At 37.3% G+C, this 14,187-nt stretch overlaps 1 protein-coding gene across 1 annotated transcript in view; it reads right to left on the bottom strand.

Annotated features, from left to right (window-relative positions):
- The window catches only part of LOC131148774 (pentatricopeptide repeat-containing protein At3g59040-like), a 65,048-nt gene that overhangs the window by 33,086 nt on the left and 17,775 nt on the right, over window positions 1–14,187 (bottom strand). The window contains exons 4-5 of the mRNA XM_058098689.1: window positions 10,351–10,599; window positions 5,430–5,554 (exon numbers count right to left, since the gene is read on the bottom strand). Of these exons, the coding sequence (XP_057954672.1) occupies window positions 5,430–5,554; window positions 10,351–10,599 (374 nt within the window). The remainder of the gene's footprint in view (window positions 1–5,429; window positions 5,555–10,350; window positions 10,600–14,187) is intronic.

Below are 14,187 nucleotides of genomic sequence, written 5' to 3'. Positions count from 1 at the left end.
AATCACCACCCACTAACCACCTCGGCGAGCATATGCCAAAAACAAGATATAGCTCATCCCAAAAATTTCCCCTAGCAACAAGCGTAGAAGGACCGTACATAGAAGAAGTTCAACATTGACCCCTATCTCTAATATCAAGTAAGACAAGATGAGAGAAAAAACCCACTAAATTGTCCACTCTGGTAATAGACTTAGTGTCCCACAACACTAGAATGCCGCCCGTTGCACCCTGAGATGGTACAAAAAATCCTAATCCTTAAGCTTAGTCGCTTGGATTAAGACAATATCGGGGGAATTCCTTAACAAAACTTCCCTAATCAAGCATCTCTTCCTAACATCCCCTAGAGCCCTAATATTTCAACTAATAATCTTTATCATCTAACACACTTACCCCTTTTCCCTATGCCCTTCCCTCCTTTATAATTGATGGCATAAATCAAATTTTTTAATTCTTTTTCCACCACTTCTTTTCTTTCCCCTCTCGTAAGTTTTTGGACTCCCCCCCAATTTAACCTCAATTCCGATAGGACTCGCTATCTTCAACCCCATAACTTTAAAGAGCTCGTTCGGGTCTCTATAGTACTCTCACTAACCCCCGGCCAATGCCAAAGTCACTTCCCCATTAGTTCCCTCATTGTGGCATAAAGAATCATCAGAAAAGTACTAAACAAAAATAGGAAGAATACCTTTTTCTAGGTTCCGAAGAATTCGAATTGCCCATTGGAGCAGCTGTCTCCTCATCATTGCCCCTCCCAAAACCTAAAGGACTAACAGCAATGTCCACCTTAATAGGAATAAGCTCAAGAGCAAAGGACAAATACCCCTCATCAATCAAAGTTGTATTTCAATCAGACTTGTGCTTAATAAAACTATCTAATCCTTACCCAATATCAGATGACAATAAAGAACTCTTTTCCTGTGCAAGATGAAGTATAAGAGATTGCTTCTTACTCAATAATAATTCTTCGGCCCTTTCGTCAAAACCCAAATCTCCAACACGTTCTTCCCAATTATCTGATCCTCCCATATCTAACTCCCTTCTCAACTGATAGACTAGAAGGTTGGACTCAAAATCACAAAAGCTGCTAGCTCAACATCTACTTTTGAGCACCTTTCATCCTCACTGAACTCGTCAATTTTAGTGTCATCATATACAACTGAATGCGGCCCTTTGCTGCAACTTGGGTCAGTTTTGTAAGAGGAACTGCCCTCTTTCTTCTGCATTGATTGTTGTACCAGATCCTATAGACAGGCCTGCTGCCTAGATACATCGTCTGAACTCTCTACTTCCGCTTCAGCCAATTCAACCTTCTCCACCCTGATTCCATACCCAGGTCTTTGCGAAGATCAGTCATATCCCTTAAGCATAAATTAAACTGAGTATGCTCACTGGAAACCTTCACCTCTGGGTTTCTGTATTTTCTTCCTTGGTTCTGGTCTCAGTATTTTCCCTGCTGCTTTTTCCATTATTCTTTTGGACTTGGGTACTAACCTCTATTCTCTTTCCCCTTAATTACCCCCTTAGTGACTAAGAGGCCCATTAATAACAGGTCCAAACTTCCCTCTCCGAAGCCTAGAATATTTGGAAGCAAATATAAAATTTCATCTGGGTTGGAAAGTTGGAAAATCTTTCCTAAAATCACAAGATTCTCCATCATTCCTTCCTGAATCCTTCCTTCCCCTTGCCGGCACATTTCCAGCTACTTCTGCAAAGGATCGAATCTCCGGCTGCCTCGGACCCCTACTCTGCTCCTCGTTAACCTCTTGGGGCTAATTATGTTCAAGACACCACAGTCCGAGTATCTAAATACAATCTCCTTGCCCAATTCATATGATAGCCGCAATAAAGCTTCAAAGAAATTCCTCCAGCCTTCACTATTCTTACTCTCAGGAACACAAATAATGCTTCATTTTACTCCTACAATCCCCTTTTCAACTTGTAAGAATCTTCCTACATTGGATTGCAAATTGATCGAGACCCACAATCCTTCGCCTTGTAGATATAAGCCTCCTCGAGAGAGCTCATCAGCACCTCAATTTCCATCGCAAATCACCCCCAGTAACTTAATGATCCAAAGAAATTCCTCTTTCTCTAGTAATATATAAGATAATTTTGTCCCTGCAAACTCTGAAATTCTGAAGACTGAAGGCCCGAGACAATTAGCACAGAATATTTTATGATTGACCCAAACTGAGGAATGTCCTCCGCACCCAAACAATTTCTTACCTGATAAGCAGCTGGACTCCCCCCTTCTACAATACGACCTCCGATCATCCAGAGTCATGAAGAAGCCAAAAACCATGCTCACCGAACCGGAGACTGAGATTCACAATTGGGGGATCTCTGACAACTGTAAAATGATAAGTTGAGTGCTCTCTGAAGCCAAGTATGATTTGCCTAAATAGAAGTTGAAGATCTGCTAGGATGTTCTAAAAGGAGTCGGAAGGGTTTTCTGATAAAATAAGGGAAAAAATAGCTTGATAGGTATTGGTTTAACAGTGCTAGGTTTCGTTTTCTTGAATATTGTTTCGAAGGAGAATGAGAAAAAATAGGGTTCAAGAGGAGAGGTCGGGCCAGCCAAGCTCGCAGAGTCAAAGGAAGCCGTTGGGGAAGCCTTCGCACTAGGAAAGCATCGCTTCTGTACCATTATTATTATTACTATTATTATTATTATAATTTTTATTATTTTTGTGGATTGTAAGCCTGTACTGGGCCTAGGCTAGACAACGGGAGGTATCCCATCTCCCATCCCAGGATTCAAACTTAGGAACTACAACATAAAAGTCTCAAGTGTTAATTTGTTAACCATTGGGATGTCTCTTAAAACACTTATTTCTATTACCACTACCGTTACTACTAATGCTTCACTATTAATGTGCAAGTAACAGATGAATTTTTATTTCAAGTTGTTACCATAGTTTATTTTACAATTATTACAATGTAAAATAATTCAAATCTATTTTCTATATCACATTTATGTTTTCGTCAGTTGTTATATTCATCTATGAGCATATAAATGGAAGGTTTAGGATTAATAAATTTTAATGCTAATTAAAAATGAAATTAAAAGAAATTAACTTAGTGTAGGTCAAAGTCACCCCATACAAACATACATGTGTTTTGTCTGTGTGTGTGTGTGTGTATCAGGAGATAATGGGAATTAAAAAAATAATAGAAAGTTATAAATATTTATAATATTTTAAAATTAAAATAATTTTTTTCTATTATTGACTAGTAAATCTTGCAATTAAAAAATAACTTCTAATATAGAGGATATTTAAGAAGAACAAGACAAAAATATGGAAGCTAAAAACTATTTCAATTCTCATGATTAATAGTAATAATATATAATTATATGTTGGAATTGCCAAGATCAAAAATAGAATACAACAAAAAAATAAAAAACAAAAAAAGTGGACCTAAATGCACTCCCCATCTCAAATTAACTGTGTGCATTCCACTTCTTCTTAACATAAAAATAATTTTGATACGAGAGAGGCAAGGGGACATTGAATCAGGCGGCTGGTGGAGAATTCCAACGGGATGGCATTTCATTCTTTCTCTACTAAAAAGTACCGTTTGGGCCTGAGGAGAAGGAGGTCAACCCATATAGCTCACTGCCTGTAGCCCAGACCTGTAATCGTTTAATGTGGGCTGTCCATTTACATGCAGATTGGCCATCATTTTTAACATGCAGATAGCCTCAATTATGTAGCCTCATCTATCCTACATTGGTAATTAAAACTCCTAAAAGTACTATTTTAATAATAAAAAAAAAACTCCTCCCATCTAGCAGGATTGAAAAGGGCTCTCATGTAATTGAGTCTGTTCTTTTTTCTTGTTTTTTTTTATTATTATTCTTGTTTTCCTGAGGATTTCTTATCTTCCAGCTCTTGTATACTTCTTTCCATCAATTTAAAACCCAGACCAATGGCCAACCTAGTGAAGCCATCGGGTCAGTCAAACTGGTAGTCGAGCTGGTAATTCAGCATTATACATACATACATATATATATACACACATACATACATACAATATGATAATATTACAATAGTCAAATATAATAGTATAAATAAGTTCATAGATTAATAATCACCTAATAGTTTTAATTATAGTAAAAATAATTACTAGTTATGATTTAGATAAAATTTATAATTTTTTACTTTATAAAATGTTTTTATTATTTATTAATTTTATTACATCATACGAAGAGTTTAAAAAATATTTACAGAAAGAGAAAAGAGTTAATTTCATTAAAAATCTCTATCTAAATTTGGTGGCTAACGGATACTAGAAGGATGTGTGAATATAAGATTATATTTGTGTATTATCTATTATTTGTTGAGCAACGTTCACAAACAGATATTTGGCTTGCCGGCAGCACCTCCCTTCTCCTACTGGTCCAGGTTCAAAACCCACATCCTGTAACTTTTGGATATATTTGTCACTATTAATGCAAACTGGGTTAACACACTGGATTCATTGGGTCTGACTGGGTTGGGCCAACTCAACTGGGTCCGACCGGGTTGACTCCAGTTCAATCTATTTCTAGTTCTTTGATATCACCCAGACCGACAAAGTGACCAGTTCCTGTCCGACTGAGTCTGTGGATCGAACAGGCCAGTCCAGTCCAGGTTCAAAAGCCATGCTTCTTTCCTTTCTCTTAATGAACTTCTTTTTCCATCAAAAAAGAAAAAAAAAAACTCCTCCCCTCATTCCCTAGCAAAGCAAATATACATTTAATCACCTTAGGTTCAAGGAAATTAACCTTCAAGGGAAACATCCACCAATTTATCCACTAAGGCAATGTTATAAAGACTTGCCAAGACCAAACACGCCTTATTCTTAGGTCAACAACCAACCTCGAAGATAACTAAGTGATCCCTCCTCTCCCCTACATCTCGACAAAGAATATCTCTCATAATCCTTTCTATCTTACCAGCCAACCCCAACAAGAATCCTCAACAAGGACAAAAAAAAAAAAAAGTAAAAATAAGAGCAAGGGAGGTCTAAATCAAATTGATGCACAACCCCATCGCAATTTTTTCGATAACCAACTACAGGTCAAGATATCACACACCAAGAACATGCATTAGGTTTCAAAAGGAAAAAGTTAGCTCAAATGCTCAACTTAATCACCATCCAAACCCCTCCCTAGTCCCTACCCTTCTTGGGGTTTTAACTTAGGACCTCTAGCATTGATATCTCATGATCAAACCATTATGCAGTCAACTATCTCCCAAGGAGCAAACCATTTCACCACTAAAAATTAGCGTTTAAAAAAAATTAATAGATGACAACATAGCTTCGGTTGCTTTTGAAAACTCAAACAAGTTGAACTATGCGCATCATAAAATACTCAACATTCAAGTTTGTAGAACCTCATACTCAGCTTATCACAACAACAATATTTTAAATGTTTAAATACCTGACACCAGCATCCAGCATCTCCTCAAAAACGGCTAATGCTTCTTCTTCCCTTCTAGCTTTCCCATAAGCATTAATGAGTAAAGCATAGCTCACAACATCTGGTCGAAGATTGTCTCTTTGCATCTAAAAAAGACACTTTTTCTTCAAAAATATGATAAATTCATTATCAATAAAAAACTAAATGGGAAAGCCAAACGAATATGATGGGTCGAAGCAATTATATTGCATAACTGTGCATAAAGCCTTTCACTCCCTCCACCAATAGAAGCAATTCATCACATATTCTCAAATACAAACATTTTGAATATACAAACTCCCCACATATTTGCTTTGGTTGCACTAACTAGGTATGTATGTTTCCAAAGTTTTGCTCAGATAATTGATATCAACTGAGGAAACTAGAGACATGTTAAAGTAAAATTTTGAGCAAGGAAAAAAGTACACACAAAGTACACAATAAACTAAGCAAAATTGTAGTAAGCTCATGATGGAACATTTATAAGTTTCTTAGAAAAATATTATCCTGATCAAAGTGAATTGTTCAATAACAACAAAAACTTGGCCCTCATCAAGGAAAGTTGTGGATATTTTAACAACAAAGAAGTCCGTCAAGTCCTAGCAAAAGAGTCCTTGCAAAGAATTAGATTATTTATTCCACAATTTATCAGATCAACTGAGTTTGGGTCTCCAGGGATGTCTCAGTAATTTCTGTCCTGCTGAAATTGGGTTAACTCCATTGAATTTGGGTCTTTATAGTTGCAATATAGTTGGTTTATAGAAGTCATCAAATGTAATTAATCAAAACTTGAAGTTAGGTATGTACACTAGACTTGGCTAATGATTTTTACTGCCTAGACGGAACCTTTCAATCCTCTCCTTGTTACAGCAGCAACTCCTCATATTTATTCTTCTTATATTTTATATATCCTTTTGTAATCACCTGTTAAACTTGCTTTGAGGCATGATGGCTTAGGACAACAATGCAAGCCATGACAGAAATATAGGAAACAAATCTGACCTGAAATGAGATCCAGCGAACCAATATGCAACAGCAATATGGCTTGATATGCCAACACCACAGACTATTTTTACCCTTCCCTAAAATAGAAGCAAGAACAGGAAAAGGTCAGTGCCGGCATTAACGGTGCACACAAGCAACCAAGTTGCATTATCTGCTGAGTGGCAGCTCAACTGCAACTCTGCTGTTCCAGGGTAATCGGATGAAAACAAAGAATAATGATGACAACAAGAAAGAGGGGGCGGGGGTGAAAAGGAAGGGAGAGGAGCTAAAGTTGTCATAGCTAGGGTCCTATAGCCACAACCCCCCCCCCCCCCAGCACACTGTGCAGTGTCTTGCAAAACCCTTTTTCTTGGAATTTTCTCTCCAATCTAGGGCTGTGCATAGGTTGGGTTCAGTCGCGTTGGGGGATAAATTCCAATTGGACATGAGTGGTTTTAGAAAATGCAAAACCAAACTTGACTCATAAACATATTGGTTTAGGTTGGATCAGTCATTTGGTTTGAGTCAAGTGGGAATGTGGATGATCATGTTGTGCTCCCAAATGAGAAAAACAAAACATGAAAATAGTGAAAGGAAAAATCTAGAACCGATGGGAACCATACATGATTGTTCAGAGAGGAGCAAAAATGTCTACAAGCCCAAAAGATCACAGATCTAATTCAGGAAAAGGGGAAAAAATCACAAAAGTGAAAGAATGAGGCCAAGAAACTAGACACTCTAAAGGGGAAAAATGGGAGGAAAGTATAGAGACAAGAAACTAGAAAGCAGAGAGAGGGGAAGTCTTACATATTGAAGAGAAAAACTGGGAGCTAGAGAAAATCAACAATCTGTTGCTCTCATTGTCATTAAGAAAGCATCAAATGGTGAGGCACAACCATCATAGACAGAGAGACTAAGGGTGGAGTTATGAACGTTACAATACTATGGAACAATGGAAGAGCCCAGTTCTTCAAATGATATATTGAGTTTTATATCTATCTAAATAATGTGTTTAGAGTAACAGCCTCAATACATGTACTGTCAATTTAGGTCCAGTTCAGTTTTCAAAAGCTCAAACTCAACACACAAACTGCCAGGTTCGCTCTTCAAAAGGACTTCTTCAAACCCAATCGAGGGTTCGAGTGGAGTCAAAGCCCAGGAATCTTTGGGAGACCAGAAACCTTCCAAGGCTGTTAGATCTGGTTCCTTTCCTGCTTTGTTGACGATTCTGAGTCAAAATCCGAAGAGGGAAGTGATCATGCTGTGGAGGGATCCAAAAGTCATCTTTTGGTGGTTGTGGGAACTTAAGGAACAAGCAAGTTAGGGTCATAGTGACAAGTTGTGGACAACATGTTAAAGAAACAAACATTGATGCAGAGCAGAGCACAAGGAATTATATTGTGGGAAATATTGGAGGCGAAAGGTCTCTGGATGCTGGAAAAAAAAAAATGATGGGGCTGAGTCTACTAAAATTTCTGCTCATCTGGTGGTGATGCTGCCAATACAGGTGAGCGTGAAATGAGGAATTCAGTTGGTATTCTAATTAATTCTTATGTGTGGGTGGAACAGGAGCTACAATTAGATGTAGGCGAGAATGAGGAAAGTTTTGGTAATCATTCATGCCCATAGGTGATGGCTATTTCTGGGGAAAGTTAGGATGGAAGAGATTGAAAAAAAGCAGTGGATATGAAAGGTGTATAAGCATTGATTTACAAGGAAGGCAGGGAAAGCTAAGAAAAGTTTGTTTCTTAACAATTGTACTAACTCAAAGATGCAGGGAGGAAAATTATTTTACAATAGATGATAATGGAAAGTTTTATTTCAAGGAATCTCAGATTGACTTAGACAAAGGAGGAAATCATTTTCAAAAGGGTAAAAAAAAAAAATCGAGGGGCTACATCGGAAGAGGACAGTTAGTATGATAAGTATTTTGCATGTGTTAGTGCTCTATTGTTGGATGAGATTTGCAAAATTTTAGATTATACCTCCAACTATGCTGATGCTCTTGGCATTATTTCTTATATGCCTTCCCCCTTCTTTGCTTGAAAGTTTGGAGAATATTTCCATCTTTGAGGAGGGATTTAGTGTAGACTTGGCTGTGATGGACCAATGCAGGGATGGGTTATCACCTACCCTGATGGAGGATATACATGCAAAGGATGTCGGTGCTCAAAACATTATGGATGATATAGGGTTGTGGCTGGCTAATCCCGGAGGAATTGAAGTTCAATTAGATGGGACTAAAAGAAAACTGACTTATGGTAAGCGGGAACTAGCAAGATTAAGAGCTCTGTAAATTACGAAAGGGTTCAAAGAGGGGATTTCTTAATTAGGGTTTGTCAGTGTCATCTTTTTTTCATTTCCTTTTGATTTTTTTCTCTTGTTTTATTTTGTTTAGGATCTCTTGTCCTCCCCTAGGTTGTAGTTCTCTCTATTCTCTTTTTTAATATATTTCTTGTGAGGTTTTAAAAAAATATATCAAAGCAAGACTCAATTTAGGGCTCAATTCTCAATATTCAATATGCCTCCAAAGTTGTACCCAACAAGCCATTATATAGGCTTTTCTCATAAAACTGAATAAGTAAGCATAATTTGAGAAAAATAATAGCAAATCTTTAATTAACGAAACATGATTGCAAATCCCTAAATGCTGAAAATTACACATATCCTATTTCGTGTGCACATATGATCAATTCAAAATCTCCAAATGCCTTCACCTTGCTCATACATGATCTCTTAATGTTTCCCAATAAAAACAACAATAGAATGGATGGGATGCTGTATATCCACGTGAGTCCTTGGACATTTGCTTCAGATATATCATCTTTTTCTCCTTCATGTGTGGTATAAGGTTTGTCATGGGGAGAGAATTTGTCTTAGGAAAATCATTGGATTGTGAAGGCTCCTTTGTCTTGACTTTTTTTTCCGTTTATCTACCCTCCATGCTGCGTCTGATCTCTTATACCTTTTTTTCTGCAGGAGGGTGGTTAGTTATGAGGTTTTTACTTTGTGAGAAAACTTAATGAGAGGGAGATAAATGATTTAGTCCTTTTGTTGAACATTCTTGACTCCGTTCATACTAACATTAGTAGATATAAAACATTCTTTTAAATTCCTCTGGGGAGTTTTCTTCCAAATCTTTCTTTTTTCATTCAAACATGGCAATATTTCCTCTTATATTCTTCTACTTGGAAAAATTGAACTTCCTCGAAAAATAAAGGCATTTTAGTTGGACTGTGATCCTTAATTAAATCATACTAATGATTTGCTTCAAAAGAAAGTACCAATGAGGCCCTATCACTGGATGTTTGTGTCCTTTGTTTAATGGAGACACTTGCATATATTTCCTTTTCACATTGCCCATAGTATTTATTATTTGGAATAGTTTGTTTGAACGAAGCATGGAGGTGATCCTGAAGCCATCATGGTCTTAAATTTTAGAAACATTTTTTTTTAAATTTCCACTAATATTTCTGCTTTCCACCACCCTCAAAATTGAAATGGCAATAAATTTACATTTTAAAACTTTATTGAAAAGGCATCAAGGGGATGCAAGCCCGTGGTACAGTTAGTCAAGCACCCTGAAAGGTGTGATAGAAATCAAAGATTACATCTTTGTCATTAACAAAAGTCCCACTATGCCAGCTATTGACCGCAGCAAACCAGTGTCCTTTGCTGTTTTGGATTACTGCGTTTCTACTTCATTTATAATATTTAGTTCTGAAGTTTCATAAAAGAATCCAATGTTTTGCTTCTGATTTCCATCATTTTTTTAAAAATTAAAATTGAAATTGACATCGACATTGAAACTTCCTTGCTTTTGGAACTTGGAAATATTAGTTAAAATCGAAATTTAAGACCTTGCTGTAAATAAACATTGTAAACCAGGAAAAAGAGAATGGACAATCCTCAAGTTTACCTGGTCATAGATATTTGAAACCTCCTTGTAATTATTCTCAAATGACATAAGGCTATTATAAGTAACTGTTGACCGTTGAACTCCTCGATCAGCCATCAGTACAAATACTTTACGAGCTTTTTCATAGCTGCCAGCCTTTCTGTGCATATAAATCATCATATGGAACATTTTTTGGTCTGGCTTCAGTTTTGATTCCTTATCATTCAAAAGATGGTCGAAAATTTCTTCAGCTTCCTTAAACTTATCTGCCTGCAGTGGACCCATGTGAATACATAAGGTAAAATCATAGTAACCGGCAAAAAGAAGCTCATACAAAAGCAAGAATCAAATAAGTAGAATAATAATGCAGAATATTTGACTTCCACTTTCCAAAAATGGTTGACAAAAATTTAAATTGTTCCCAATGTTGCAAAAATACAGCAATCTATATATTTAGTTATACTATCTATAAAAGTACAGTATATGTAAAACATTTATTTGGACAAAATCACCCCTAACCCCTGGAACTTAATATAATTCACATCCAACCATAAGATACAGGGTGAACTGTTTGGCAGTATTGGCATTAATGCAGAATATTTAACTTCCACTTTCCAAAAATGGTTGACAAAAAAATTTAAATTGTTCCCAATGTTGCAAAAATACAGCAATCTATATATTTAGTTATACTATCTATAAAAGTACAATATATGTAAAACATTTATTTGGACAAAATCACCCCTAACCCCTGGAACTTAATATAATTCACATCCAACCATGAGATATGAGGGTGAACTGTTTGGCTAATCTGATTCACTGCACCAAATATTCACATGCAACAAAATCTTCACAATTCACATGCATTAATGCCAATACTGCCCTAGCAAGAATCTAAATACTACTTGCTAATCCATCTGCGCGTCAGTCAAATAAATTCCTCTAAAACATCCATCCGCTGTAGTCCAAAGTGATGCAAAGAACATCACTCTACTCCACAGTGATCAACAGAATGCGGGTACCCCTCAAAGTACATCATTGCACTCCAACCAAATGCACCAGATTACTGCAAACATCACACTTCTCCACAATGCCTCCTCTCATTCCTGTTACAAAAATGATGGAGGACCACCTACATCCTTTACGCCACCTATTCGGCATAATTTAGGCGTAGAACTATGAAACTATGATCGTATTTGATTTTTTTCTATTGCGTAATTCCTGTTATGCTCAGGTTTTTATGCATTTTTGCATTTTTGTTAGTTGTAGGTATTAATACTTGGTTTGTGAGTTGTATGAGACAGTTATCATTTTGAAATCAGAATTCCTAGTTTAGTTCCTGCCCCCAGCAGCCCCCTCTTATTCAGCCTCTCCCTCTCTTCTCCTTCATCCTTCTCCTCAACCTCCTTTCTTCTTCTTCCTTCTTCTTCCCTTCTCCCTCCATTCTTTCTGTGTTCTGTTCTCTACTCTGTCCTCAATTCTCTGTTCTGTCCAGCAACCTCTTTTCTTCTCACTACTTCTCTTTTCTTCTTTTCCTCCTCTTCCTCTCTTCTTCATTCTCTCTCTCTCTCTCTCTCTGTTCCTGATTTTCTATCCCTGTTCTATATCAATTTGGTATCAATGCAAACCACGATCACCACATAGAGCACTGTTCATCATCTGAAAATTTCCTAGAAATTACATTCATGGCCCTCAATTTCAAGCACCTTCCAGGCATCATTTCACGACACATCACCATCAGTAACAGAAACCCCAAAAAGATCTTTCCCTCCAATTTCACCTTCATCCAACAAGGGGTGTGGCCCCATGCGCCACCTGAAATCAATCCAACCAACCCCCCTTTAAAATCCCACATTTGACAGTGTTTTCTTGACATGCCACCACACCAATCAATTCGACATCCCTCAATCTGCTACCAACTGGAAGATCATTGCCAGAGGACAAACGTGCCCCATGCACTAGTGATGTACATGTGAGACAGAACAGAATCAGACCCTCCTGCAGCTTCCAGATTCGTGAGAGAAATTGCTTCCAGCCACAATATTTTAGTTTTATCCCCAAGATTTTCAAGCTGAATTGAAAAACAAATTGCCAGAGTAGGTACATGTTTTTGGAGGATAAATTTAAGCTACCAGACTCATTGTGCAACTTCCAAAACTTGATATTTAGATATGTAGCGTAATATTTCAATTCCAGCCGTGATATTTTGCAAGTGGGATAGTTTGATCTAACTTGCTAGAAGCTGGATTGTCAATGTCCCATAAGCATTCTTTAAGAGTGAATTAGGTAGACAAGACAAACTACCTTTCACCAGGAGGTGCCTTGTACCCATCTAGATAGGGATTATAAGAGTAGGATTTATTGTGGTATACTGATGATGGATGTGGCCCGCGCCTTGTTAGCACGCCAAAGGTTATATGATCATCATGCAACCGATCATGGGTAGGGAAAACAATCATGTCTTTATGCATAAAGACAATAAGATCATTTTGACTCCTTCTAAGCCCACACCCAAAGGTCCCAAGTTTATGAACAAGATAGCAAGTAGAAGAACTCCTTGACAAGGGCCCTGTGAGATATAGCCCTAGTCCTCATGCAGTACCAAAAGGATGGAACTTAGAGGACATGCTAGCTAGCTCTAATTGGTACTCCAAGATTTACCTGTGCAATTGATATCAAGATGAGTGGAAAACCGTCTTTTTGGACTTTCTAATGCTCCTAACACTTTTAAGAGGGTTATGACACATGTTTTGTAGCCAATGGAAAATTCCTAGTGGTTTATTTCAATGATATATTGGTGTATAGTAAGATTAGGGAGCAGCACTTGATACATCTTCATGAGGTCTTTGTCACTTTAAGGGAAGCTACGTTGTATGCTCACCTCAAGACGTGCAGCTTTTTAATATCTAGAGTGCTCTTTGTTGGTTTTTTGGTCTGTGTGCAAGGAATAGCCACTGATCATGAGCCTTATAGCTTTCCTGGTTTAGCTACTTTCTATAGGCTATGCATAAGGGATTTTGACACCATTATGGCTCCCATATTTTTTGAAGAAAGGGAAATTCATTAAACCCTTAGAGCTACTAGAGCTTTTAAAGAGATTAAGCAAAATATGTTTGAAGCACCTGTAAATAGGCATCCGTATCTTGTTAGAGTCTTTGAGGTTGCTTGGGATGCCTTTGGGGTTATTGGGCACTCAATGTAGGATCGATTATAAGAAAGAATAGAACAAGGAAGAATAGAGCAAGAAACACACTGAGAGATATTTCATTAAACAAAAAACATACAAGAATAGAGGGGAAGACAAGAAAACTATTACAAGAGACTCTTAGTTCTCGCTTGCTCTGCCTCTCTTTGAACCGGAACTCTCCTCATATAGAGGGGAGTAAGGGAATATGTTGTGGCATATTCTTTATTCTTTCGACTTACAAAACATGTGGAAATAACATAAAGCTAAAGACACTTTATCTAAAGCGACTTTTGATCAAGCTTACAACAACGATGACAATACAGCTAAAGCTTAAAACGACATGACAATACAGTAAAACTAATAATAATAGAGCTGGTGTTGTCGTGGCATATCAGAGATCATAACTTGCCTCGTACTCCTCTTCTTCCTCCGCTATATCATAGGCCATTACATTGAGGTCATCAATGGTTCCATTATTACTCATCTAGCCCACATAGTATAGAGCCAGCCTGCTTGTCAAGTAAGTCCAATAGAAATGTGGGAACAAGACTGCGTAATGAGTGTTCTTGGCTCTTCCATTGTCCTGGTAATGCAACAAGTTAAAGAGGTCTTGTGGCAGTTTATCTAGGTCAACATTATTGAAATAACACATGTTTTTTCTTGTTTCGACCCAA

The sequence above is a fragment of the Malania oleifera genome, chromosome 2, assembly GCF_029873635.1.
Source record: "Malania oleifera isolate guangnan ecotype guangnan chromosome 2, ASM2987363v1, whole genome shotgun sequence".
Taxonomy (NCBI): Eukaryota; Viridiplantae; Streptophyta; class Magnoliopsida; order Santalales; family Ximeniaceae; genus Malania; species Malania oleifera.
This window is presented reverse-complemented; position numbering and strand designations above follow the sequence as displayed.